Source organism: Amblyomma mixtum, chromosome 1 (assembly GCF_055824585.1).
Source record: "Amblyomma mixtum isolate Tamu chromosome 1, ASM5582458v1, whole genome shotgun sequence".
Classification (NCBI taxonomy): Eukaryota; Metazoa; Arthropoda; class Arachnida; order Ixodida; family Ixodidae; genus Amblyomma; species Amblyomma mixtum.
This window is the reverse complement of record NC_143012.1, coordinates 203,032,709-203,059,919: the sequence shown is the minus strand read 5'-3', so window position 1 is coordinate 203,059,919 and position 27,211 is coordinate 203,032,709. Positions and strand designations below refer to the sequence as shown.

Below are 27,211 nucleotides of genomic sequence, written 5' to 3'. Positions count from 1 at the left end.
GGGGGCCATTATGCAACTTCCTTTCTTAAAATGATCGGAGCGTAAAACGTTGTCAACGTCAACGTCAATGAACACAACGAAATGCCGACGGCCGATGGCTTCCGTCTGTCTGAAAAACTAATATTAAGGCGGAAGCCTTTAATGCCTCATCGTTGTAAGCAGGAGTTGTCGACAGAAATGTCACGCTTTTCAATTGGTCAAAATGCTCGTGACGTCACAGTGCGCGAATTTCAAATGGGGCCAATTGTAATTTGGCTAGTAACCATGCAACCAATTAAAGGGATCGTATAGTGATGCTCCAACTAAGTGGGATTGAGTTTAGTTAATTGCTTAATTAATAAATTAGCCTAATTAAGATAGAGGAGAATTAAGAGGTGAGAAGAAAGAGGAAAAGAAAAGAAAGACGTGCGTGGCAGCAACAACCGCGTCCGCGGAAGCAAACGCTGCTGAAAAAACAGATAAGCGGCCGAAGCCGCGTTCGCTCCACCCACTTCCCCACCCAGTTCGACATTGCCCGTTTCGACGTTCCTCGTTTCATATACATTGTGTCGAACATCCTAGACAGTTTCAACATTGGACAGGTGAATGACAGAACACGATGGACAGAATTACAATAATGTAAATATCAAATAGCCTAATTAACCTTTCTAGTCAGACCACATAAATAAATAAAACCGATTACGAAATTGGTCGAGTTGGGGAATCGAACCAGGGTCTCAGGAGTGCGACACGAGCACGCTAGCCACTCCGCCATGCCAGCTGAATGCTTTGGAAGAAACAAAGACGCGTCTAAATAATACGGCGTCTTCGTTCACTCCCATCTTCCCCCCTTCCCTTACGGTGAGGTTCAGGTGTCCACCCAGATATGCGAGCGAAATACATTTCCTTTCCTCAAAATTAAATTTACCGTCCAGCAAGGCGTAGAGCAAAATGGGCGATGGCGTTCTGTGGACTCCCTGGCAGCGTTGCAAGACGCTGTCGCGTTACAGGCGAAGCTTAACATCTTAACCGCACATCAGTGACACAAGCAGACAGCCAATGGACGCGTCATTCGCTGGCAGCGCTTGAATCATCATTCACAACCACATTCGTAGCCGAATGCTGTACTACGGCTTTCGCCTTGCACCACTTTAGTCGCCAAAGTGTCTCCTAACTTTTTCTCACAGAATAGGGAGGAAGTTTGAAATATCCTGGAAAGGAGACCTCTCACAACCACTATGTGTGCTCCTCAGCACAGGAGCCCATTGGCGACCGCTGCGGCTCGGGCGCACTCGACCAAAACCTTCTGGCTCACCAGGTCGGAGCAGCCGAGCACGACTGCCTCCCAGTCCGCCCGGGTGGGGTTGGGTTTTGGGGTGAGGTTCGGGGTTGACCGACATGCCCATACCATGTGGAAGAAGACTTCTCCGCACAGTACGGACACTTTCCTGTACAGGTGCAGTTAAAAGTAAATGGAAGGCAATATTCACGAAAAAATTTAATCATTGGCCCCCCAATTTATGCATCCTTGAATACATATGTACAGGCTGATTGTGATTTTGCGAATTGCACTGTGCACCAACAAGCATGGACCACTATGCTGTAGATTTAAAAAAATTAAATTTTTTTAACAAAGTCGCCTTCCATTTACTTTTGACTGCACCTGTACATGCAGGATCAAAGTGCTTTAAAACTGCCGGGCACAGCAGTGTTTTCGTGTAAAGATGGAGGAGTGTGCGTTCCTCCGTCTTTGTAAGGCCTTTACAGGGGTTAGGATAAATTGCATGGCCGCATTGGTGTAATGCAGTAATCTGTCGAAAAGTGACGGCCGGATTGGGTTCAGGATCCGTTTCGCAAGGGTCTGAAGGCGTTGCCCGGAGAGTGAGCGCGCGGGCGGCGGCATCTGCCGTTTCATTGCCTTTGAGGCCCATGTGAGCAGGAGCCCATACGATCGTTCGAGACACGGGGGCCCCGAGGTAGATGCAATTTTGAAGGATGCGATACGCAAAGAAAGGAATGTATCCCTGTTGAATATTTCTGCAGGCCCCTCTCGAATCGGTAATGATGACTCGCGAGTCCTGCTCAGTGGCGGCTTGCGCAATGGCGACCTCCTCCGCATATGCTATCCCTGCTGAAAAAAAGTTATATGATGCAATAACCTCATAGATCATTCATCATAGAATATCATACAATCTGTATGACATATCATATAATCTGTATGATATATCATACAATTCGTATGATATATCATACAGATTGTATGATATTCTACAATGAATGATTTATGAGGTTATTGCATCATAGAACTTTTTTTCAGTATGGATGTCTTGAGCTCGGAACGTTAGGCCGTTCACCACAACGTTTTGGTGGACGACTGCGGCCGTGTACGTCCTCCCATGGTGAGCGCCGGAGGCGCCTACGTAGAAGAGTCCGAGTTTGTTTCCATAGTGGCGGGTCAGTGCCTCCACCCGCGTAAGGCGCCTGCCAGTGTGGTCGTCACGTGTCATGTTGGCCGGAAGAGGACGCACGTGCAGGGCGTATCTTCAGGCTTCGGGGATGCGGTCGCGCTCTTCCGTCAGTGTTGGGTGGAGGATGTGTAGTCGGGCTAATAGGCGGCGTCCCGACGGCGTCTTTGAAAGTCTTGTGAATTGATTGGTCAAGTGTGCCTCCCGGAGCTCCGCGAAAGTGTTAACCATCCCCAGGCCCATGAGGCGCTGGTTGGACGTGTTGACCGAGAGGTCGAGGGCACGCTTATATGTACGTCTTTCTGTGAATCGCCTCGAGGGCGTTCTCGTCAAACTTGCGCAGGTGAAAGCAAGGAGTCGAGTAGAGTACACGACAGCCTTTGCACCGTAACCCCCGCGTTTGTAGGAAACCCGGCGGACCATCCGGCCAACCTGGTCCCCATCTTTCGCAGTTTGGCTAGTGTTGTATCAACCCGTCGATGTTTGTGGATAAAGAGACCAAGTACTCTAATCTCATCGTGTTCGGGTATCGAGCCACTGACCAGAGATAATAATCGGCGCTGAAGCCGACGGCTTCAGCGCCGCATTTTTGGCGCAACGCTGTCAATGCCAACGCGTGCAGCGCACACCTGTCACTACCGCCATCTAGTTTAAAGCCGGTTGGGGTGTCCACTATTCCGAGAGGGTAGTTATGCGCCTTCCTTCTGGTTCAGGTGGTGGTGGTGGAAAACGTTTATTTGCTCTATTTTACAATATATTTTTTTTGCGGCTTCAGATGGAGTCTTCCATCTTATCATCAGGCTCGGTTCCCCTAGTCCAGGGCTCCGCTGAGGGTATCTGCCCTGCGTGCACGCCTTACTAGTCCTTGTTGGACTTTCAGGATTTCACTGGATAGCATCCTCTCCTACTGTTTCGCACTCGGGTTTTCAATTATGGGTAGCTTGTCTATTTTCTGGCAAGCCCATGTGGTATGGTATAATTTTCGTTTGTCTCCACACCACGGGCACTCGCTCTTATACTGTGCGGGGTAGATTTTACTTAGGATGTTTAGGCACGGGAATATTCCAGTTTGTAACTGTCGCCATGCTACGGCTTCTTCACTATTGAGTTGTTTGTGCGGGGGCGGGTATTTTCGTCTCATCCCTCTGTAGTAGTTAAGAATGTCTGTATAGCTTTGGGCTACCGGCTCGGGTTCCTCAGCGGGATCGGGAATGTTGGATGCTCGGTTTGTTGCGTACCCTCGAGCTATCCTATCCGCCTCCTGATTTCCCATAATGTCGGTACGTCCCGGCACCCAAACTATGGTGTGTTTGGCCTGGTTGTTGTTGGTTTTGGTGTCCACCGAGATGTGGACTCTTCGTCCTCACCTCATGCTACGTAGATCCTGGCATAGCGGAGCTAAGCCAGTGCCAGTTTTTGTTGCGGAAATAACACTACGCTAGGTGTGAGCGATTTCGCGGAGACCTGGGGAGCCCCACTGCGCATGCGCGAGGAGCGAGAGTTAGACGGTTGCTGCGTAATTTCCTTTCCTCAAATACAGTTTTCATTTTCTTCATTACGGCCCCTCTTTATCCTTCTTGCACTAAAAATAAATTGGTTTTTGAGGAAAGGAAATGGCACAGTATTTGTCTCACAAATCTCGGCGGACACCTGAACCGCGCCTGAAATGAAGGTAGGACTGAAAAAAGAAAGGGAGAAAGAGGTGCCGTAGTGGAGGTCTCCGGAATAATTTCGACCACCTGGGGATCTTTAGCGTGCACTGACATCGCACAGTACACGGGCGCCTCTTGCGTTTCGCCTCCATCGGAACACGGCCGCCGCGGTCGAGTTCGACCCGGGTACTCCGGCTTGGTAGACGAACGCCTTACCACTGAGCCACCGCGGCGGGTTTCTTTCACTCCGCCTTCCTCCCTACCTGTAGGGTGCGGTTCAGGTGTCCACCGAGATAACAGAGAATTACTGCGCCATTTCGTTTCCTCAAAAAGCGTTGCGTTTAAAGGGCAAGGCATCGCGCTGGACGGGTAGTGGTGTTCCGTGGATTCTGTGGCAGCGCTTCAACACGCTGTCACGTTCCACTCTTAAAGGCGAAGCTTAAGCGTCAATAATTAGCAGTTAACCAGCATTTAGTAATGAATAAGTAAGTAGACATGTATTATTATTTTGTCATTATTTAGTAATTAGTCATTAATTAGGTGTGACGTCATCTAGTGGTGACGTTGCCAGTGCCACAGAGGTAAAGTGGAGCGGAAAACGCTTTCGCCTCTACTCACTTTAGACAAAGTGCCGCTCAATTTTTTTTTTCAGTATCCCACACATAGTCGTTTGCGTACCAGCGTATACAGCTCGTTCGGTCGAAAAGCCGTCGGCGTCGTAGTTGTAGCTGCCGGCACCACGCGCCGGAAAAAAGTATATCATGTCAACCGTTTGCCGCAGAATGTTCTAGATGGTGTAATACCATTCAGTGTTTCGAGCAGCATAGATTTACAACTTAATTAGCTTGCGGTAGGCATTAGAAACGGTGACCTATAATCGGGGCTGTGGGTGTTCACCGAGATGTCTTAGTTACTGCAACTCTTCCTTGCCTCAAATCCAATTTTCGTTTCCTTCATTACGGCATCGCTTTCTCTCTCTCTCTCTCTTCTTTTACTCTCACCCAACTCCCTTTCCCTACGGAAGGGTGGGGGGGGGAGTTGGGGTGTCCTCCTAGATGTGAGACAATTACTAGGCTATTTCCGTGGCCTCCTGGCAGCGTCCTCGCTTCGGCGAGCGCGGCTTCGGCCGCTTATCTGTTTTTGAAGCAGCGTCCGCTCCGGCGGACGCAGTTGTTGCTGCGACGCGCGTCTTTTCTTTCCTTCTTCTCTTTCCTCTGATCTTTTAACTCTCCTCTATCTGCACGTGGCAGCGGTGGTGGCTTGGCTCGAGCCAGTAGACAGGCCCGTGCAATTTCCTTTTTGTCCTTCTCTCAGTCACAACAACAGCGCTGCAACACGCTGCGCGTTTCACTCCTTAAGGCGAAGCTTAAGCGTCCTCCAATTTTGTATGCCTCTGTTGGAGTTGCTTAGGATTGTGAAAGTCTCTAAGTCAGCCTTGGCCACCGCGACGGCGGTTCCTGCCGCCGCGGTGAGTGATTGTGGTGGTGGTAAAAATGTTTTAATGAAATTGTTTGGGAGGATGTAGCGTCGCGTGGAGCTCTCAGTCCGGAACCCCATTGGAGTAGACTGCTGTCCATGCTCTTTCGATGAGTTCTTTTTGACTCCTTTCGTCCGAGCTGGTCAGAGCTGCCTCCCACCCCTCCTTTGTTGGCTGATTATTAACACTGACCGCGTGATCTTGATGGCAGGCCCATACCATATGGTACAGGTCCACCTTCTCTCCGCAGAATTTGCATTGTGAGTGAAATGACTCCGAAACTATTCCGTGTAGTCTTCGTGGGTTGTTGAAAGTGTTGGTCTGTAGATTTCGGAGGCGTAGTTCCTCCGCTTTGTCCAGTGTCAGCCGGCGGAGGGCAGACCCGAAGGGATAAACTTAAGTTCTGAAGTATGTCGTTGTAATTTAGTACTGGGGTAGGAGGTTCCACGGCATCCGTACTGGGTGCCCGGGGGAGAAATGCTCGGGCTGAGGCATGTGCGCTCTCGTTCTCTCGCTAAATGTAGAAGCTGGTTCTATCAGCGCTGGTTCTATCAAGCCTTTCCTAGATAGAACCACCATCCTGTTTCTGGAGAAACAGGACGGAGAGACACCATCCTGTTTCTGGAAGTTGACTGGAGAAATAGCTGAGTGATACCATATCCGCAAGAATGAGCAATCGTATGTGGCTGATCCTCTGGTAGTCTTGCATGAGCGAGAGTTTTTATTTCTATATAGACCTGCTTGATTGCCTTCTGTGCCCCTATGCTTGTTTTGTTGGTGGTGTTTACACTCTCTTTTATTCTTCGTTTTTGCAATAAACACCCAATTGCGAGTAAGCGCCTGTGTTGTCTTGTCTCCCTTGTCGTTCGGCGTGAGTGCGCTAAACTTTTTCGTGATCCATTACCAACTAGCTCAGATGTCGATCCTTCTTCATGGCGGTGTTTGTCCGCTGGTCCGGTGTCATTTGTTGGTTATTTGTGGCGTAGCTGTCAAGTGCAGTGTCCATGCATTTTTCCTGATGTCTGAGGGGTGGGGGGTGTGCGGCTGGGCCCGGAGATTGTGCTCCAAGGCTTGACGCTTCGCCTTGAAGTTCCTGCAGCGCCAAAGCGAAAGCGTGATCGGGGAGCTAGCCATCGCGTTTCCCGTAGGGTTCGGGGTGCTAATTAACACTGGTTTCTTGCCTCGCTGATGGTTGGCTCCACGGGAACTGTGTCCCGGGCGGGTGTGACGCCACCTGACGCGGCGCTGTCGCCTCGCTCATAGAGTGCCACCACGACTGTGCGCACAACTTTCAGGCTGCAGGACAGATGTCGGGCCACTTCGCGAAGCACGCTGCCTCTATCAAACGCGGGATCGCGAAGACGCTGTTGCTGACACATGCGCCACTACGGTAGTGGAGCAGTAGCTACGCATCAGGTCGTGAAGGAAAGTTTCGCCAACGTTCGCTTAGGTTCGGCTTCCATAGTGTTTTTCGTTCAGTTCTCAATGCCAGTCGCAGTGCGCCAACAAAGGGAGGTAATGAATTTAATGCTTAAAGAGTGATAGTACAGCGTCCAAAGGCAATTGACAATAAACTGTAGAAACAAGCGAAATTCAGCTGCGTGGCATAACGTAGTTATGTGCACAGATGAAAATGGTAAACATTACTGAATGAGACATTCATGGACGATGTTTTGGCTGGGGCCCTGCTTTTGTGAAAGTCTGGCACCAGCCGAAACGTCAAGAACAGGTGTCTCATTGAGACGTGCTTGACATTTTAATCTTATTACAATAGAGCCAATGCTCGCAGCAAAATATTGCGTGTTTATCCAAATTATTGTTTGTGCATGCACAAAGACGTATTCATATGTAAATGTGTGTTCTCGTAAGCGCCAAAAATGAAGGTTTTTTATTGTTTTTAGAGTTTGCACGAATTAGAGATATACTAATAAAGTGTGATGGACTTGTTTTCGGTTGAACTTGGCTGCTGCAGTTTTGCTTCAAGAATTGCAAGAGATAAACTGAATAATGAATTACTACTCAGGTACAATATGTGGCATCCGAACAGCGGTGACCTCATTCTTTACGGACGGGTGGATGAGACTGACTCCCGGATATGGAGGCGTAGTGGACCGCAGGGCAAGGAGTGGCAGCAGGGCAAGGTCCAGCTGCGGTACAATGTGCCTCACCAGGTGGGAGCATTTTTTCATCTTTGCTAGCCTTCGGAATGCGATTGGTCTCTGTTTCGAAGGTCAGTTTTTCACATTTCTTGCGCATTTGTTTTGTAATGCACCAATAAGTGGGAAAAAATGTCGGGAGCAATCTACCTGTGTATATGCATCAGGAGTCCGGCATTCTTGCTTACTCGCGTTATGCTGGCACCGCAAATTAAGTTAGTTGATGCATTGAGATGAAAACGTTAAAGTCGTAGGAAATCATTCATGCACTATTCTACCTACCTGAGCTGCCTTGCGGCCTTGAGGACCTCGTCGGCACCCTTTTGAGCTGCGGCCGGCAGACCGCGCTCTTCCTGCGGCCACCGCTGCGGGTGGCCGCAGCTTTTTTTTTTTTAAGAGGACACTTCGTGTGTAGATGGAATTGTACAAGCAGGCCTCAGGTGCGTCCTGATCTCGGCGACCAGAACCGACAAAACACTTCCTCACCAGAGCAGCATTTTGCTGCCCTGATGTAGTTATTGGCCAAACCGTTCCATGAACAACCCAATTAACCTTCGGCCCTCAGTTCGCAGCGGCTGCGGAGCAACTGACCAAGGCGGCGGACAGACCTGCGACACAGTGGAGGGTACTAAGAATCCCTGGCTCCGGACAGGCCGCCATTGGAATCTAAACTTGGCAACATTTAACGCAAGAACCTTATTCATTGAGCCTAGCTTAGCAGTGCTGTTGGAGGAATTTACGGGTATTAAATGGGATGTCATACGGCTTAGTGAGGTTGGGAGGACAGATGAGGCGCATGGAGTACTAAAGGGCGGGCACGTACTGTGATATCGTGGATTAGCAGAGAGACGAGAAATAGGTGTGGGATTTAGTATCAATCCGGATATAGCTGGCAACACAGAGGAGTTTTCTAGTATTAACGAGAGGGTGGCGGCTATCGTAACTAGGCTTAATAAGAAGTACGAGGAGAAGATGGCGCAGGCCTACGCGCCTAGTAAGCCATGATGACCAGATCCTTGAATGCTTTTTTGAAGACGTGGAATCGGCAATGATCAAAGTAAAATCACAGTAGCCTGTACTGATGGGTGACATCGATGCGAAGGTAGGCAAGAAGCAGGCTGGAAACCGCGCGGTAGGTGACTATGGCACAGTTTCTAGTAATAGCAGGGGAGAGTTACTAGTAGTGTCCACATATAGAAGTAATTTACGGGTTATGAATACCTTCTTCCGCAAACGAGCCAACAGGAAGTGGACGTGGTAGAACCCCAGTGGTGAGACTAAAAATAAAATAGACATAATACTGTGCGCACATCCTGGCATCGTAGAGGATGTGGAGGGGCTCGGAGAGGTCCGTTGTCGGGACCACAGAATGATAAGGTCTAGTATTAGTTTAGATTTAAAAGGGGAACGGAAGAAATTACGGAAGCAGAAGCCTATCAGCGAGTTACCATTAAGAGGGAAAGCAGAGGAATTCAGGATTTTGCTGCAGAAAAAATTTTCCGCTTTAGCTCACGAAGATGACCGTAATGCTGAAACAATGAACGATCATCTCACAGCCATCATTACGGAGTTCGCCGTAGAAGTAGAGAAGTAGGCGGTAGGATGGTTCGACAGGATACTGGGAAACTATCTCAGAAGACTAAATATGGGATTAACAAACGCCAAGAGCATGAGGACGTCTAACTCGTCAGACAGAATAGAACTAGCAGAGTTATTGAAGTTAATAAATAAGCGCAAGGTAGCCGACATAAAGAAGTTTAACATGCAGAAAATCGAGCTATACTCTAAAGAACGGAGGTCGTATAAAAGCAGTGAACTGAAAACTAGGCATAGGTAAGAACCAGATGTATGCGTTAAGAGACAGAGAGATAACTTTTATTTTTCAGCTCAAGTCCGAGCCTTCGAGACAAAGAGGGCAATGTCATTAGCAATAAGGACAAGATAGTTCAAGTAGCCGAAGAGTTTCACACAAATCTATACAGTAGCGAATGTAATCATCAAGTTACTGAGAGAGGCAGTAGAGCACAGCAATGGTACATCCCGCCAGTAACGAAGGAGGAAGCAAAGATAGCCTTAGGAGCAATGCAGAGGGGGAAAGCAGCTGGTGAGGATCAGATAACAGCAGATTTGTTGAAGGATGGAAGAAAGATTGTGCTGGAAAAACTAGCCACCCTGCATACACAATGCCTTGTGACCTCGAGCGTACGCAGAGCTTGGAAACACGCTAACATTATCTTATTTCGTAAGAAAAGAGACTTCAAGGACTTCAATAATTATGGACCGATCAGCTTAATGTCTGTTGTCTACAAGGTACTTACTAAGGTAATCGCTAATAGGGTCAGGACAACCTTAGACTTCAGTCAACCAAATGATCAGGCAGGCTGTCGTAAAGGATACTCGACAATAGATCATATTCACGCTATCAATCAGGGGATAGAGACATGCACAGAATATAACCAGCCCCTATACCTATATTGTCACGTAGTGGTGACTGCAGTCCGGCGAACAGGAAAAACAACGAGGGTGTCTTCGAAACGGAACTCTTTATTCGGGCTGACCTGCGCCCGCAAAGGACTGAATCACTCGGCGGCGGCGTAGCAACAAGCGTGCTAGGCGGTCGTCGAACAGAATATCCGCAGCTGTCGGCCGTGCTCTTTTTAAAGCTGATAGCGAGCCTTCCAGATAAAGCGTGGAAGGTTCTGGAACTTTCCGGCACAACGTAGAATCAGCTGCGCCTGGATGCGTTCAATCGAGATAATTTTTGGCGCGTCTTGTGTCACTAACGAAGCGATAAAGCAGCGTGCCGGCAGCCTTGCAGCATGAACAAATAAACACAACAAACAAACGCTACAAAATGTTCGCGGCAATATAGCGTTTATAGATTACTAGAAAGCATTCGTCTGTGCAGAAACCTCAGCACTCATGCAGGCATTGCGGAATCAGGGTGTAGAAGAGTGTTATGCGAAAATATTGGAAGATATTTATAACGATTGCACAGCTACCATAGTTCTTCATAAAGTAAGCAATAAAATCCAATAACGAAAGGTATCAGGCACGTAGACACGATCTCGCCTTTGCTATTCACCGCCTGTTTACAGGAGGTATTCCGGTGCTTGAAATGGGAATGGCTGGAGATAAGAGTTAACGGAGAACACCTAAGTAATCTGCGATTCGCTGATGACATTGCATTGCTAAGCCACTCAGGACATGAACTGCAAAAAATGATCAATGAGTTAGACAAGCAGAGCAGAACTGTGGGGCTCAAAATTAACATGCAGGACGCCAAAGTAATATTCAACAGTGCAGCAAGGAAACAGCAGTTCGCAATTGGTAGCGAGGTGCTTGAAGTAGTAAGAGAATATGTATATTTAGGGCAGGTAGTGACCGCTGATACAGATCATGAGAGGGAAATAAGTAGAAGAATAAGAATGAGGTGGAGCCCATATTGCAGGTTCTCTGAGATCATGAATGGCAGTTCACCAATATTCCTCAAGAGGAAAGTATACAACTGCTGTATCATGCCGGTACTCACCTATGGGGTAGAAACGTGGTGGCGAATAAAGAGGGTTCAGCTTAAGGTGAGGACAACGCAGCGGGCTATGGAAAGAAAAATTTAGGTGTAAGGTTAAGAGACCGGAATCGGGCAAAGTGGGTGAGAGAACAAACGCGGGTTAATGACATTATTGTCGAAATCAAGAGGAAGAAATGGGCTTGGGCAGGGCATGTAATGCTAAGGCAAGATTTAAGGGTAATGGAGTGAATTCCAAGAGAAGGCAAGCATAGCAGGGGGCGGCAGAAAGTTAGGTGGGCGGACTAGACGAAGCAGTTTGCGGGGATACGGTGGCTGCAACTGGCGAAGGACTGGGTTAATTGGAGTGACATGAGAGAGAGGCCTTTTTCCTGACGTGGAGTTAGTCAGGCTGATGATGATGATGACTATACACAGCCCATTCCGGCGGTCGCTGAAAATTTCTAAGACGTATGATCTGTACCATCGCAGGGGGCCTGGACGCAAGCGTAACCACATAAAGCGGCTCATTCATTAAATAGGATAGCAGAGAAGTATGTATATGCATGTAGCCGGTTAGTAACTTAACATTTTTCTGACGTCTTTGTTTTTAGTGGTGCTGTCAAAATGGACTCATTAGAGGTTTGGATGTTTTTTCGCTGCCCATAACTGGTATTTAGGTTTGGTTTATGGGGTTTAACGTCACAAAGCGACTAAGGCTATGAGAGACGCCTCCGTATCGTGGTATTTAGGAACTTTTTAGAAAGCTTTTTTTTAGTAAAAAACGCAAACATAACTGAAATTTTGCCATTAGGTACCTATGTATCTTCCTTCGAGTCTTGTGGAAGGGTACCGTCACTGACTGATGTAAATAACGCTGCTTTCTACTGACTTGTACTCACAACCCTAACTAGGCACTCATGTAATTAGGCGTACTGCTATGACACTCTTTTGTTTCTCATGACCTCAGGCTAGTGTTTAGATGTTTAATGTTTAGATCGGTTTTCCTTTAGTCCATGACGAATAGATCGTCGCACGGACTCTGGTGATAAACAAAATGTGCACGACTTAAATGCTAGTGGTTAAGCCATGAAGCATAACTTATGTATCGTGGACAACGAGGAAGCACCTTAACATTTTTCGGATCTATCGCTAATTTAAACATGAATCGTGAATTAACAGCTCGATTAGTTCGTTTTACACTTCATTAGAAATTTTAGCACTAGGCCTTAAATCTCAACTATGCTGGCTATCTCAGGTTTTTATGTTGATATGCTTAGTAGCAATATGTATGTTATTTGCGGAGACATCCGAGTAGGAAAACGTTAGAAAAAAGCAATGCTTTCTTTCCATTATCCAGCAGTGTAAATTTTTTCAGAAATATAGGCCTGTCACAGCGCTCTCTGCTAAAAGAAGGTAAGCGCTCAGACTCCATGTAAGACGTCACAGGTCATAAGAATGATAAAAAAAAAAAACATCGATAGGAATTTTCGCGAAACTCTTAGATATAGCCGTAAAAGCGTAATCCTGTTGAATTTGTAGTTCCCTGCAATTATGTGCTGTCCGAAAGTTTCTGCAATCAAGCATGTTGCTGTCATATTTGCATGCAGCATGTGACGCCTTAACCAAGTTCTTGCGTCACATACTTAACAGATCCTAAGGAAAAAAGTTTAAGTGGAGGAATTTCTCACCTGCAAGTTCAGTCGTGTTGCTGCATATATGATGCTGCATTGGGTGCATTAGTGTAGTCCACATATTAAGCTAAAATTAACAAAAATAAGGTGCTATAAATAAAGGCCGCAATTTCATTTTGTTTTTGCGATCTGACTCCGAAAATTTTTCTATTCTCAGCCATAAACCAGTTAAAATTAAGCTCATTTTCCTTCTCCCATAACTCGACGCTTCAAATGTGTTCGTTGCTTTCTGCCGTTCAATTATTAATTTCTTGTTAATAATTACACGCCTTTTCTAAGCAGTAGGTGATTAACAGCTAAGTTTACAGCGAGGCCGTCAATTTATAGGGCTTGTAATGCAGTTTTTTTTAAAAATAATTGACTTGCCAGAAAAAAAAAAACAAGCTTTTACATACTGTGTCAAACTTCAGCTCAGTTATTCGTTTTTTTTTTGTTTTCCTTTAGCAACTCTGTTAGCGTGCTCTTAGTATAAATGATTTCTTGCTCCGAATCATTACGCAATGGTGTCATCTTCCGAACTTTATTTCTGGCTCCATGTATAAAGTTTCATCCATATTTCGGGTACAAGTTGCTATGTTTCTATGTGCCCTGACATTGATTGCACAATTTCTTTCCTTTTTACTATATAGTACTTGCCTACTCAGCATCTATTGTTACAGCCCTCACAAGGGCGCTAGAACCTAAAATGAAAAAATATCTGTCCGAGCGTTAATGGAAATTCAAAGAAACAAATCAAGAAATGGACACACTGCTGGTAATGCACCATTGAGAATGATGGCTGGCGTTTACTATCACTGCGCGTTCACCATCATGAGAGAAGGTGGCACAGTGAAGAGCAAGTACCCTCTGAACAGAAAGGAGTGAATAGGGGGTAAACTCTCCTCTAGCGCACCCCCATTTATAAAATGGTGTGCACTAGAGGAGAGCGTATCTACTTTTTAACAGCAATATAGTCAGTCCTATTCATGTTTAGAGTCTAGGCGGAGTGACCGTGAAGGAGTAAAGAATCTGGACATTGTTCCGCACGCCAGCCGTGTGGCTTCAGCAGTATCCAGAATTAAGCGAGGGGACCTCCATTGGTTTCCTTCAGATAATATTTGCGCTGAATGGGAACCCTGCATATTTACCGCATTGAATACAATAGCCATTGTTTTCTTTTTACAGCTCGTGTTTAGGGCTTTCCTATTTCCACGCATACCAGGTGGCATTGCCATCAACAGGCTCACCATGCAAGATGGCGAATGCAACACAGACAATGGTGCGTACAGAGGCACTGCAAAACAGCCGCATTTAAGCTCCACGTATGTATTACAGCTGACATCGAATGAAAGTGTTTAACTGAAAATGGGGAATTTGTTATGCTTAGGTGTTCTTGACTTCTTTGTAAAAAGCTAATCTTGGCGGTGTAATAGAAGCAGTCCTTCAGCATCCTTTTCATGAAAAAGAATTAATAGAACGAAGCTTAACAGCTTAGCCCATTATCAACGAAAGCTCATTGGATTCAGTAGCCTAGAGGTCTGGAGGGGCAGGCCAGTTTAGGCGTCTCACAGGCGACTGCTTGTTCGGTGTCTCAAAGGCCAATTGTGGCGTCTGTACGCTCACGTTCATATTCAGCCTTACTCCGAAAGTTTCATCGCGGTCCCAGCGACTTCACGGAGTCCAGGCTCACACATACACGCTCGTTGAGCTTTACTATGCGGAAGCAGTCGTCACTGCAATTTCGCTATCTTAGCTACGGAACGTATGGAAGAACCTATGGAAAAGCGATTATTATACACCGACGGACCAGCTGCAACAACATCGTGCAATGCGGCAACAGCTGTATGGAAACTGCTGCTTTAAATCGTATTTTCGCTTAGGCTCTCGCCTCATCTTCAAAGCGGAATTGGTGGCAGACACGCCGGTGTGGCCGGTGAAAGCAAACGCTGGCTACTAAAACAGCCACTTAAACAGCTGCACGAGCGCAGTGTTCCTCATTGTAGCAGCTCCGAAACCAGACTGAGCCAACAGCCGGCACCCCGCAGTCAGCTTTCCAGCTTTTCTGAGCGACGCGAACGCTCCTAGCTACGACGTACTTTTCCGCAACGCGGATTGGCTCCCCCGAGTGCCCTCCTTTCACCCTCTCCCATCGGAGCAGCCATTTGACTGCGTCGACACGGCTCCATTTCCGCTGTACGCAATGCTGACGCTCATGGCGACGGCCATCTTTACAGCGGATGTGAGTCCACGCTGTAGACTTCAACGGGCAATGCTGACCTAAATGGAAAAACCAAAGCTAAGACAGCTGTTGCTGTGAAAGGGGCTCCATATGGAGTTTTGCACTGACGCCACTATCTAGCATTTCAAACAGAAATACTTTTTGTTAGGTTCAGAATGCGTTGATATTTCAAGCTCTGAGTGCTGCGGCAATATATGGAGGCTTGTTTACAATAGTTCATTACCGTAACTACAGGGCAAGTGGGGATTGCAAAAATAGTTGAAGACAAATAAAAAGCAATAGGTTCTATTGATACTTCGACAATGAAAAACCCGTAAAATCCTCATAATATAGCTTTCACAGCTATAAATGAGTGATATAAGAATCATTCGCATTAAAAAAAATTGTGCGCTTCATAGAAAAAAGACATTTGGAACCCTGGAAAGTTTCTGGGGGTGTAAATACACTTTCAGACATTGTACTTTTATCCCTGTAAAAGAGTTAGTCCTCCGCAATTATTTTCCGTTTGTTCATAAAAAAAGCAAGCCTTCTTAAATGAAAAATCTGAATTTTAATGAACGCATTCATGAATACAACTGTACATTTGGTGAAGTAGAATGTGAGGAAACTTGCGCACTGGGAATGAATGGTCGTCACCTAGAAGCTCCTGAGAGGTTCCTAGCTTTTTTTAAAAAAAATAAAACGAGGACGCTCTGGGGAGCTTCCAAGTGAGGAGAATTCATTCCTTGTGCGCCTGACGAATTTGGTACCGTATCGAGGGGCTAGGTAAGTTAACAGGATGATGGAAGCTTGACTGAAACGAAAGAAAAAAATTTGGAGGACGCTTAAGCTTAGTCTTTGAGAGTGGGACGCGACAGCGTGTTGCAGCGTCGCCAAGGGGTCCACGGAACGCCATCGCTCGTCCGGCGCGACGCCTTGCCCAAGGAGAGGAAAGGACGCCTGTCTCTCATATCTCGGTGGACACCAGCCGTAAGAGTAGGAAAATGAAATGAACATTGGTTTTTTAAGGAAAGAAAACGACATCCGTCTCTCTCATATCCCGGTGGACACCCGAACTGCGCCGTAAGGGAAGGAAAATGACATGAAAATTGGTTTTAAGGAAAGAAAACGAGGACTGTCTCTCTGATATCTCGGTGGACACCCGATTCGCGCTGTAAGGGCTTTAAGGAAATTAAAATAAAAATTGATTTTAAGGAAAGGAAATACGCCGGTCTCTCAGATCTCGGTGCACAGCCGAAAGGAATGGACCCCACAGTACATGTCTCTAAAGCACCCGCCTAAGACAACACCCAAATTCACTAGAGGCACCTTGGTTCATTCCAAGCTATCGAGCTGGCGTAGTTGAGTGGTCAGCGTGGTTGAGTGTTTAGCGTGCTCGCCTCGCACTCCGGAGGCCCTGGTTCGATTCCCCAACTCACCAATTTCCTACTGGGTTTTATTTATTAAGGCGAAAGCCTTTAATGCCGCATACTGTCTTTAGCAGGCGCGTCGGCAGCCGTGTCGACAGACGCGTCGGCAAGAGTGTCGACAGACGCGTCGCCAGAAGTGTCGACAGACGCGTCGGCAGCCGTGTCGACAGACGCGTCGGCAGGAGTGTTGACAGACGCGTCGGCAGGAGTGTCGACAGAGGCGTCGGCAGCCGTGTCGACAGACGCGTCGGCAGGAGTGTCGACAGACGCGTCGGCAGCCGTGTCGACAGACGCGTCGGCAGATTCGTCCGCCTTTCGGCGTCACTACTTAAAAGGCTCAAGGTTCCAGCATTAATAAAGGCGCATCTAGTGAATGCATGGGCTTCATAAATAAAATAAAAGGAGTTAAGTCTAGAAAAGGAAAACAAAAATAAGAAAATAAACAAAAATAAAAAGAAAGTAAAAACAAGATGCGAAAATAAAAATAAAAAACAATAAAGTTAATAATAGGAGCAAAAAATAAATAAAAACAAAATTTAAAAAATAAAAAGTAAATAAAAACAAACAGTGGCCAGAAAACGCTTTCGCCTTGCAGCACCTTAGAGAGCCAAAGTGCCCCCTGAATTTATTAATTAATGCATGAGGGATTTTTCGCTCACGGCCAACACCGCCGACGACGACACCGGCTTTTCTGGGACACGGGGCCCCTAACGCTGTCACGTGAAAATGCGTTTTTGCACTCATCGCAATTCAACAAGTTTCATTTGTTTAGCCCTTCCATGCCTTGCACATTCTAGTCGGTGATGACGCATGGATCTATCGTCTGTTTTGATCTTTTTCCTGTTCTGCTGTAAGTGCAGCGGCTTTCTCCGCCTTTATTTTCATGCAGTGTGTACCTTTGAGTCCGGTTCCTGTGGCTGGAAACTTCAGAACTGGGAGCTCACAACAGCACGAAAACTTGAGGATTTATATGAAGATCACAGCACGCAGACAATCGCTGGTGAGACCTTGGACCATACATTCGAACTTGCCAGTTATTTGTTTAGCCAAATTTGACGCTTGTACAATATCTAACAAATGTAATTTCGGTTCACACCATCCTTATTTTTCCTGCCATGACCTTTAATTTCGAATTGTCGTGAGGCTTGAGATGTAGTGGAAGTACTGAAAGGGAATCGATTTAAGTTCGGATGTGTTGTTGCACATAATAGGGGATAATTTTAGAGGGAATATTCATCGATTAGGGGTTATATATTTGTAGCGATAGAGGGTGAAGAGAGCTATAAGATTTAAATACAATACTTGACTGTGGTGAATGGTTCCAAAGGAACTAGATGGTAAGACGACTATAAATCTAGGCATAAGATAAATACTGTGTAATAAGTGCCTCAAAAATATTCGCGCCTTTTCACTGTGATGTGAATGCAGAGCGACATATTAAGCATGTAAACAGGTGCGGAAAGGAGAAGACACATCTGGCCACAAATTGCTTCGTTTCGAAACGCACAGACTTAGTTGTTGAAGAATTATGCTTAGCATTTATTGCAATCTGATTTTTAGATAGGTTTCTGCAAAATACAATTCCGCCCACAAATGTTCCTTTCAGAAACGACGTGTGTCCGGCAATCGCACGCATAGGTGACAAAGAGTAATTCAGGGTAGAATTCAGTTCTATTTTCATATGCAATGCCGCTAAAGTGTAGACACAAACACGTGAAAACATATTTCCCCGCAGCTCTTTACCGACTCGTTCAGGTAGAGAGGATGTTTGAGCCCAGAGCCTAGTTAAGAGAGCTGTGAGCGCATAGTTTACGGTTGATTTGTCATGTGCGCAGAACGCTTCTTGAAATCCCCACTGGGTCGTGGGCTGATTCTATAGAGGAGTTAAAAGTGTAGCAACCCGCCCTTTACGTTAACGACGTCAGAAGTTTGAATCGACTGACTGGACGATAATTTGAATCTATTTTTTTCGTCGATAAATGTGTCGCTTGGTGCCAGGAAAATGGCAGCATAAGCAGCAAAAGCCGGTGAATCAATTTTCAGTAAGCCCGAAAATTGTGTAGAGTTTTCCTTAGTGTCGCTTTAAATTCGGTTCTTCGAAATTTGCTGCATATCATTTGCGTACAACCTCCATATAAACCGAAGTTTCTTTTTTAGAATAACATGATTTCGCTCAAGAGTATTTGACTGTATGCGCAGAGTTAACTACTGCACAAATTTTGACTTGTTGCTGGCTAAGGTCGTTCAGCGCTATTACGGACTACTTTTTTCTCTACATGTGTAGTTCCTATCCTTCTATATGGTTTCTAATAAATGATGTGCACGCGTAGTAGGAATCGGCATTTATCCAAGATTTATCACGTCAGCCCGTAAAACCTTGGGATACGATTACGAAGTTCTATGTTATTGTGCAGCGCTTGTGGAAAACCTGAATCGAGTTATGGTTTCCAGGCGAATAGAGGCAGTTCGAAGCGCGACTTCTTCTAAGTCCTGCTTCTTTTTTGTACCAATTTTTGCGATATGATACTTTTCTTCACTACCGTTGTAGCCACGACAAATGCAGCACTATTAGCTGCGTTTTTTTCCAAAGCGAAAAGTTACATTCAGTGTCGTCGCCAAAACCCAGTAAGTATGGTAGGCTTGTGAGAGTATTGCTCATTTTCGATACTGCATCTTGAACTTCGCACGGCCATTGCATGTTTTATGGAGCCATTCACGTTTATCTGAACACTCGTCAGAAATACATCAGTAACATGCGTATGCCGCCGCGGTGTCATAGTGGTTATGGTGCTTTACTGTTGACACGAAAGAGATGGGTTTCGATCCCGGCCGCGGCGGTTGCGTTTCGATAGAGGCGAAATGTTAGAGACCCGATGGCTGTGCGATGTCAGTGCACGTCAAAAAAATTGGCACTGGTTTAGCACTGGTTAAACCTGGAGGATTGCGAAAGCAACGAGGAGAGAGAGAGGCGATGGAGAGCCGCGAAACTGGCGAGCGCGGCGGCGGCACCTCTGAGTCACCCGCGCAGCGACGGCGGCAGCACACCAACTGTGCGCCGTGTGCCGTCACTGCTCCTCGCACATGCGCAGTATGGCCTTTCGTCAGCTCCGCGAAATGGCTCGGCAACTCGCGTAGTGTTGCTTTCAAACCAAATTCCGTGGGGTCGAAATTATCCGGAGCCCTCCAATACGGCATCCCTCGTAGCCTGAGTCGCTTTGGGATGTTAAACCCCATGAAAATCAGTCACATGCGCACAGTAAATTCTAAAGATAATTGTACAATACGAATAAATAAAGCCCCCTCTTTGTGATTGGTTCTGACTGCCTTATTACCCGTGTGCAATACGACATGCGCTGTCGACATGCGCTTCTTACATGCGCTTCGACATGTGTCGACATGCGCTTCTTACCTTTACTAAGTCCAAAAGATTACGTATTTATCCCTTCATAAACACCGATTCAATGCATGCAAGTATGTTTATTTATGGCACCGGCATGCATATTTAAAAAAAGTAATAGCAAACAGTCCATGAATCGCGCGCCGGACACGAAAGCCGCACATCATTAGATACCTTTAGCATGCCATGTACAGTAGAGAGTTTTAGAATAGGGGGCCCCAAGCTTTGGGGCCCCCAAGAAGCTTGGGGCGTCGAAGTACGCATGCGCAGAACGCAAGCCCCGCCCTGCGTCTTGGGGTAACGTTAGAGGCGAACGCTACTTCGCCAAAATAGCGTGCGCCCCAACGCTGCTCTACGTTCAGGCAACATGGCGGCGGCGTTGTCGCTGCGCTGTGCCCCACGTTCACGGCAAACGAAAGGCACACGAAGCTATCGATTTGTCTGATGATGCCCTCACCACAAAGTTTCATCGGTAAAACACCCCAAATTTTAAGATTGCTTCTGTGTTTACATTGCTGCTAGGCTTAGCGAGTATACGTCGTTTGACGTCAGAGAGTGCGCGAGGTTCAAACAGGCGTGAGCCCCAACGCCGCTCTACGTACAGGCAACATGGCGGCACCCGTCGAAGCGGGGCCTTCCGCTTCACCACCGATTCGTTGTCGCCGCTACTCTGTGTATTAAGTTAACGGCAAACAAAAGGCACACGAAGCTATCGCTTTGTCTGATGATGCCTTCAACACAAAATTTTAGCGATGAAATGCCCTATATATTCAGATTGCTTTTGTGTTTACAAAGTTGCTAGGCTAAGCGAGTACGCATCGTTTGGTTGCCATAGAGATGACTTGGTGGGACGTTCGAATGGAGTTTCTCGACTCAGTAAAAACACACACTTATAATTTTTACTCTTAAATCGTATGTCTGCAATAATAACAGTTTCTGACGGTGAAATGAACGCATATTTAAAATATTTTTAAGAGTATATTTTTGGTTTGCCGCACTGGCGCTGCAGTCGATAAACGCAAGCCTGGCTCCGCTGCGGGGGGAGACCCCTATTCTAAAACTCACCGGCGCACTCGTACGTAGCGCTGGGGCCCGCTATTTCCTTGGGGCCCCCAAGCGCTGGGGCCCCCTATTCTAAAGCTCCTTAATGCCACTATTACCGTTACCGGAGTACCGGGAGATCGCCCACCGCTAGTACGCACGCGCTGATTGGTCCCTGTGCTGCTGGCGCGCGCGCAGCTGCCGGGAACGTGGCGCCATCTGGCGCCATCCGTCATGGCGATTTCCGCCCGCGCATTTTCCGCGCGCCGGCTCTCTGTACTCCGGTACCAGTAACGACAACAGGGTACACGGCATGCTAAAAGGGCTCTATATCGGCGGAGCGGCAATCAGCCGTTGCAGTCTGACCGACATGCTTACAAGGACCTCGACTGAATTTTGACTCATCCCCTTGTGCAGATTACATTTGTTTCCAATTCAAAGAGCGCTTCATTTGATTCCCTTTTTTTTTCTCCGTCATGGGGAGGCGGACAAAAAACTCCAGCAGCATGACTAGTCTTTGCCTACAGCGATGCTGCGGCATATACTGGACAACTCGGCAGCTGGTAGTTTCTCGGGAGTGAGGACACGGCCAATTCGCACAAAAGAGAGATTGCAAATAGTACCCCCAAGAGTCCTCCAATTTTACTGGTTATGAAGTTTTCTCGGAAGTTTCATGTAAGGGTGAAATCTGCCGCTAGGGGTGCTACCGAGAGAGTAAGGTCATCGGAGTGGCGCTGGCGCTTGCGCTTTTTGGGGTAATCGGTGCCTAAAACTCCGTTCAGGTGAACCTGCTATTTGTTATTACGGTTTTTGACTGGAGCCTAAAAATGCTTTCAGGTAAACCGGCTACTTGTTATGACGGTTTTCGACAGATATAGGTTAAAAACGTTCATAACAAGTAGCAGGTTTACCTGTGCCGATAACGAGAAGGTTATTTTGTCTATATTGCTTTTAGAAAAGACCAATACAGTGTGCCTCATAATCGTTTTTACCGAGCGCAGGTCACGTCGCTCTGCTGAAGTATCCTGGAGGGCGTATGCAAAGAGCCAATTACTGGCGCAGCACATCACGTCAGAGTTGTCTGCGGTTCTGGTTTTTCATTCATGGCAGCATTGCCGAAATGCTTAATGTGACTGCTTTGCGCGACAATGGCGAGGAGGAACATCTCTGGGTTGGAACAACCTTCCAAATGGTCAATAACGAATGGAGCTCTGCGGCTGTCGACTTGTTCCCCCAAGGCATTATAGAGGTTCGTGAATTCCTGTCTTCATCAAGGAAGTCTAACACGGTTCAGAAAAAAATGTTAAAATTTGAATCTTAGAAGGCGTTGCCAGTTTTCCTTGACATGATTCCTCTCTTCTTCACTGTAGCCTGAGCTAACTAAAAGGCTGCATGCTGATTAGCGAGCGTCTTTGTTCCTATAATGGCGAGCTAAGATCGATAGTCACGTTAATAGAAACGATGTGTTAAAACGCTCTTGGTAAACATGCCCATCGGGCATATGTTTATGTATAGTTTTATCCACCACATGATTATTCAGCTGACTATGGAGATACAGGCGAAAAATAGACGGCTGATGAGGCACTAGTAACATATTCAGTGGGTAATGCCATATTTATTGCAGACTTTCCTATTTAAAATTTTGTAACCAGCATCTAGTTACTACTGTTCATTCACAAAACAACCAGCATTCTTGGGTGCGCACTGTGATGGTTGCGTAGAAATTCTACCTCTAGCTTAACTGAAAGGTATTCAAGGTTTCTATTCGGCAACACGTTTCGTGCTTACTGGCCAACCTCAAACTCTCGAGCGAGCCGCCTAAATATGAAGTGTTTGAGAAAAGAAGACTTTCCTTTCAAGTCACCTTAGTTTTAGTAGTATGAAAGTTCAGAATGAAGTACATAGACGAAGACGCAGAAGGCGCTTTCTGTCAGCAGTAATCTGTAGCAGTTTGTGACAACCCCTGATTGGTTGTCTCAGAGGTTTCGCCGGCACACGACATGAAAATAGCTATTGTGAAGTTTGTTCCGAAGTTCAAAAAATGTTCTTATTGAAAAACGTGAAGCAGCGCTGAGCGGTTATGTGTGCAAAAATTTGGCGTCTTTTTCTCTATCTAAGTGTCACTATTGTGGAGCAACTGCCAGCAGAATAACTGCAGGCTAATCCCACGAGTCCCTCAAAGCAGCCTCAACCTCAGTTATAATTGCAGCTCGGCACACTTGTTTACAGAAATACTTGAGCTACTGGGTGCTGAAAATGCAGCGTTCATCGGTCCTGGAAAGTTGGTTTCACTTGGCGTATACTGCTTGTTTAAAGCTCAGGTGGAGTGCCGTCGGCAGATACGGTAGTCTCTGCCTGTTCAGTATCAACAAGGTATTAACCGCTGCCGAGCATCTCCCCCCCCCTCCCCCCCAACGTAGCACTTGTTGTAGGCTAGCCTCGAATAAGTGCCAATTTTTTATCCTTTAAGCATACAAAACTCAGTCGCATCTTGCGTCTATTTCGCTAACAAACATCTACAATGCACGCGGCGAACCTATGCCTATTTGGTACAGGATGTGCGTTGCTCTCATTGAGGCAATCAAGATTATTATGGCCGTTTTTATTAGAAAATTTCTGCGATGCAACGTGCACATGATAACTTCAATATTAATACTGCCTAGAGGTACGAAACCATGAGCTTTGTAATAGTATTTGAGAATGAAATGTGGAATATTCAACTTTACTGTTGAAGCCACGTGCTAGCTTACCGAGCAATAGCTTTACGAATTGGAGCAACAAACCGGTGCTATGTTGGTAGTTTTCTTAGTCGGAATTCATAGCTTTAAAGGCAGGAGCAGGGCTGCGAACCTAGTTCTAGGATGCACAAATCCTGATTATCACTGAATGCACGACTGACGAATCTCGAAGAGGCAACAAGCGGAAACAGAAAGTGTTGAGCAAACGATTAAGTTCTGTTCCTCGACAATATACCATGAGCTTTCTTTCTTGCTCTTTGACTTCGACTATACGCAGATTGCATTTGTGGGGAAAACTTCCGGAAAAATTCCCTCAGCAGTAGCCGTCGATGACGTCACCCTGACAGAGGAAGACTGTCCCCCTCCAGGCAGCTGCACTTTCGAGCAGGACACTTGCAATTGGCGCGCAATGGATGACGACGGCATCATGCGATGGTACAGGCACAAGGGTCCCACTGTGTCGAAGTCTAGGGGCCTGGAGAGCGATCACACATTCGGAACAGCCGACGGTGAGGGACTTCGTAATAAGTGTCATGTGCTGTTTGCGCTTTCATGCCCAAGCTCTAGCTGTTATAGAGATAACCGCTGCGAATGTGTGCGTTGTGCTTATGAAATATGCGTTCCATTTTTCAGGATACTATCTCCTCCTTGATTCCAATGACATGTCTACGACTCGATACGGAGTTCTCGGCAGCCAGACTTTGACCAATGGCCCAATCGTCTGCTTCAGTCTGTATTACCGTATGGAAATGGAAAGTGAGTCCTTTGCTGCTCATCTCGTCATGTCAGAAGGATATTTAAAAAAATCTACACTTTTAGAAAAAAACATGCCAGAAAATATTTGCTTGAATCTGCAACGTTTGTTTTTTTTTTTTGAGGCGATAGCGGTTTATGGTGGATTACGAATCTCTGACACCCAGTTTTTCTTTCAAAAGCTTGGATTGTATATCGTAGGCTAAGATGCAATAACATTCGAGCAAACTTGTTTTTGTTCTCGTGCTGCGATTAGGTAATTTAATTTTACGCTTTGCGATTTATAACTTAGGTACTGGCGTGTTAACATGCACTACTACCGCAAGAGGGGCGGAGAGACGACGGGCAGGCTGGAAGGCGTGAAGGCGGCCAAGCGGGCAGGCAGGCAAGCCAGCAGGCAAGCAAGCAGGAAAGCAAGGAGGAAAGCACGCAGGCAAGCGGGCAGTCAAGCGGGCAGATCGGCAGGCGGGCAGCGAAAGGGCAGGCAGGTGGGCAGGCAGGTGGGCAGGCAGGCGGGCAGGCGAGCAGGCCTGCCGGCGGGCACGCGAGCAGGTACATAGAGGTAGACAGATAGGCAGTCTACGTGTCCACACATTTGTGCTATGCACGCGCGGTATTTCAAGCCTCTTTAATAATACTACTCTCGTAAAAACTGGCCGCCGCGGTGGCTCAGGGGCTATAGTGCTCGGCTGCTGACCCAAAGGATGCGGGTTCGATTCCGGCCGCGGCGGCTGGAATTTCTTTGGAGGAGAAATTCTAGAGGCCCGTGTACTGTGCTTTGTCAGTGCACGTTAAAGAACCCCAGGTGGTTGAAATTTCCGGAGCCCTCCACTACGGCGTCTCTCATAGCCTTAGTCGCTTTGGGACGTTAAACCCCATAAACCAACCTCTCGTAAAAACTGTAGCGACCCCCGCGGCAGACGGTGGCGAAGCGCGGAAGAGGACGAAGTGTCGCTAGCACTAGCTAGAGAACGCTGGAACCTCGGTATCGGCCGGACGCTGCCGCTGCCGCTTTGCCGCAATCTCTTCTACGGCAGCCATCTTATAAACGCGGTCGCCTCCTGGGCGACCTCCATAATACCATTACGCTCAATTTTTCAAAGTTCATTTGAATACAGTGTTTGCTTCTCATTGCCGTAGATATCTGAGGGGTGATATTGGTCGCTCTGGCTATCGGCAAAAATTAATTGAGCAAGTGTTAGTGCTCGTCGACTACACGCAAAATAAACCGATCTGTACACTCCATCTAGCATCTGCCCTCTCTCGCAGACATACGCGCCGGTTCGCGACGCGCCGGATTAGACGGGTGACTTGCTGGGTTTTGGTTTGAAGAATTTGGATGGTGTCACCGTGCATGCCTATGGGAGTGAAGGACGAGGCCCAGGGTTAGAATCTTTGAGGCTACTGAAATGGGGTGGTTCTCTAGCGTGAGATAGATGAGAGGGTTGGCGGTTTCTTGCGACCTGGGGCGGTAGAAGAAGAGTTCTTGGAATGGGAGCAGGCTAGGCCACGCGCGCGAACGTACGAGTCTATGGTTATGAGGGCCGAGTGTAGGTTGTGTTCCATGTCGGCGTCACTGCCTTGATTGTCCCAGACAGTGATGTCGTCAGCATAAAAGCTGAAATGTTTGTCCGGAACTTACACGAGTTGGTGGGGAAGTTAGAGAAGGGCTATTTTGAAGAGCATTGCAGACAGCACAGCACCCTCAGGCGTTCTCCGTGCTCCCAGTGAGACACCGGAGAGCTGGTGGTCGCCCAAGGTGTTTGTGGCTGTGCGTTCAGAGAGGAAGTTGTGAACGTATTTATACATCCGCGGCCCTACGCCTAGGGCGTGGAGACCTTCTAAGACGGCTGCGTGGTATACTGTTATCGAAAGCTTTTGCTAGGCCGACACCGAGGATAGCCTTGGTGTCGCCCGCGGAGGAGTCAAGGATGTGGTGTTTGAGTTGTAGAAATACGTCCTGAGTGAATGAGCGTGGGCGGAAACCAAACATGCACGAAGGCATGGTGTTCTCCAGATACCGGCTGAGCCGGGCGTGGAGAACGTGCTTCATGAGCTCGCCCACACGTGATGTAAGGGAGATGGGACGAAGGCCAGCGGGGAGAAGTGGATTGCCGGATTTGAGAACAGACTACTTTGGCGTCTTTCCGCTGTGGTGGCGAGGGCGCCGCGCATCCAGCATTCGTTGAAGTAGTAGGATAGGGCTTTGACGGAGGGGCTTGGAGGTTGTGGAGTGCCTTGTTGTGCACTCTGTCGGGGCCAGGAGCTGAGGACGTGTTGAGGCGCTGAAGTTCAGCCTCAGTGATCGGTCGGTCGAAGAGGTCGTTGGCGAAGCCTGTGCAGTCAGGGTGGTCTGCGGAGGGATATGCGGGGAAGTAGAGACCACGAAGCTCCTCGAGGAGTTCCTGCGGGGAGGCCTCGGATGTGTGTATGAGCTTTATGAGCTTGTGTTGCTGGTGTGTTTTGGGCTGAGTCGAATCAATGAGATGGTGGAATAGGTTCCAGGTCTGGGACAGGCTCTTGTTGCCATCCAGCCTGCTGCAGAGAGATTCCCAATTTTGGCGAGATAGGGTCGTAGCATGCGTCTCAATCTTCTTGTTGAGCTGGGCCAGCCGGCGTCTGAGTGTTCGATTCCAGCGCTGACGCTGCCACCTCCGCTCAAGATTCTCCTTGGCCTCCCATAGGTGCATGAGATGGGAATCCATCGCGTCTGCAGGGCAGTCC

At 47.2% G+C, this 27,211-nt stretch overlaps 1 protein-coding gene across 1 annotated transcript in view; it reads left to right on the top strand.

Annotated features, from left to right (window-relative positions):
• LOC149370581 (MAM and LDL-receptor class A domain-containing protein 1-like) overlaps window positions 1-26,282 on the top strand; it is a 144,861-nt gene extending 118,579 nt beyond the window's left edge. The window contains exons 13-20 of the mRNA XM_089578029.1: window positions 7,597-7,744; window positions 14,096-14,189; window positions 17,448-17,558; window positions 21,998-22,245; window positions 24,012-24,243; window positions 24,368-24,518; window positions 24,780-24,872; window positions 26,216-26,282. Of these exons, the coding sequence (XP_089434155.1) occupies window positions 7,597-7,744; window positions 14,096-14,189; window positions 17,448-17,558; window positions 21,998-22,245; window positions 24,012-24,243; window positions 24,368-24,518; window positions 24,780-24,872; window positions 26,216-26,282 (1,144 nt within the window). The remainder of the gene's footprint in view (window positions 1-7,596; window positions 7,745-14,095; window positions 14,190-17,447; window positions 17,559-21,997; window positions 22,246-24,011; window positions 24,244-24,367; window positions 24,519-24,779; window positions 24,873-26,215) is intronic.
• The last annotated feature ends 929 nt before the right edge of the window (window positions 26,283-27,211 follow it).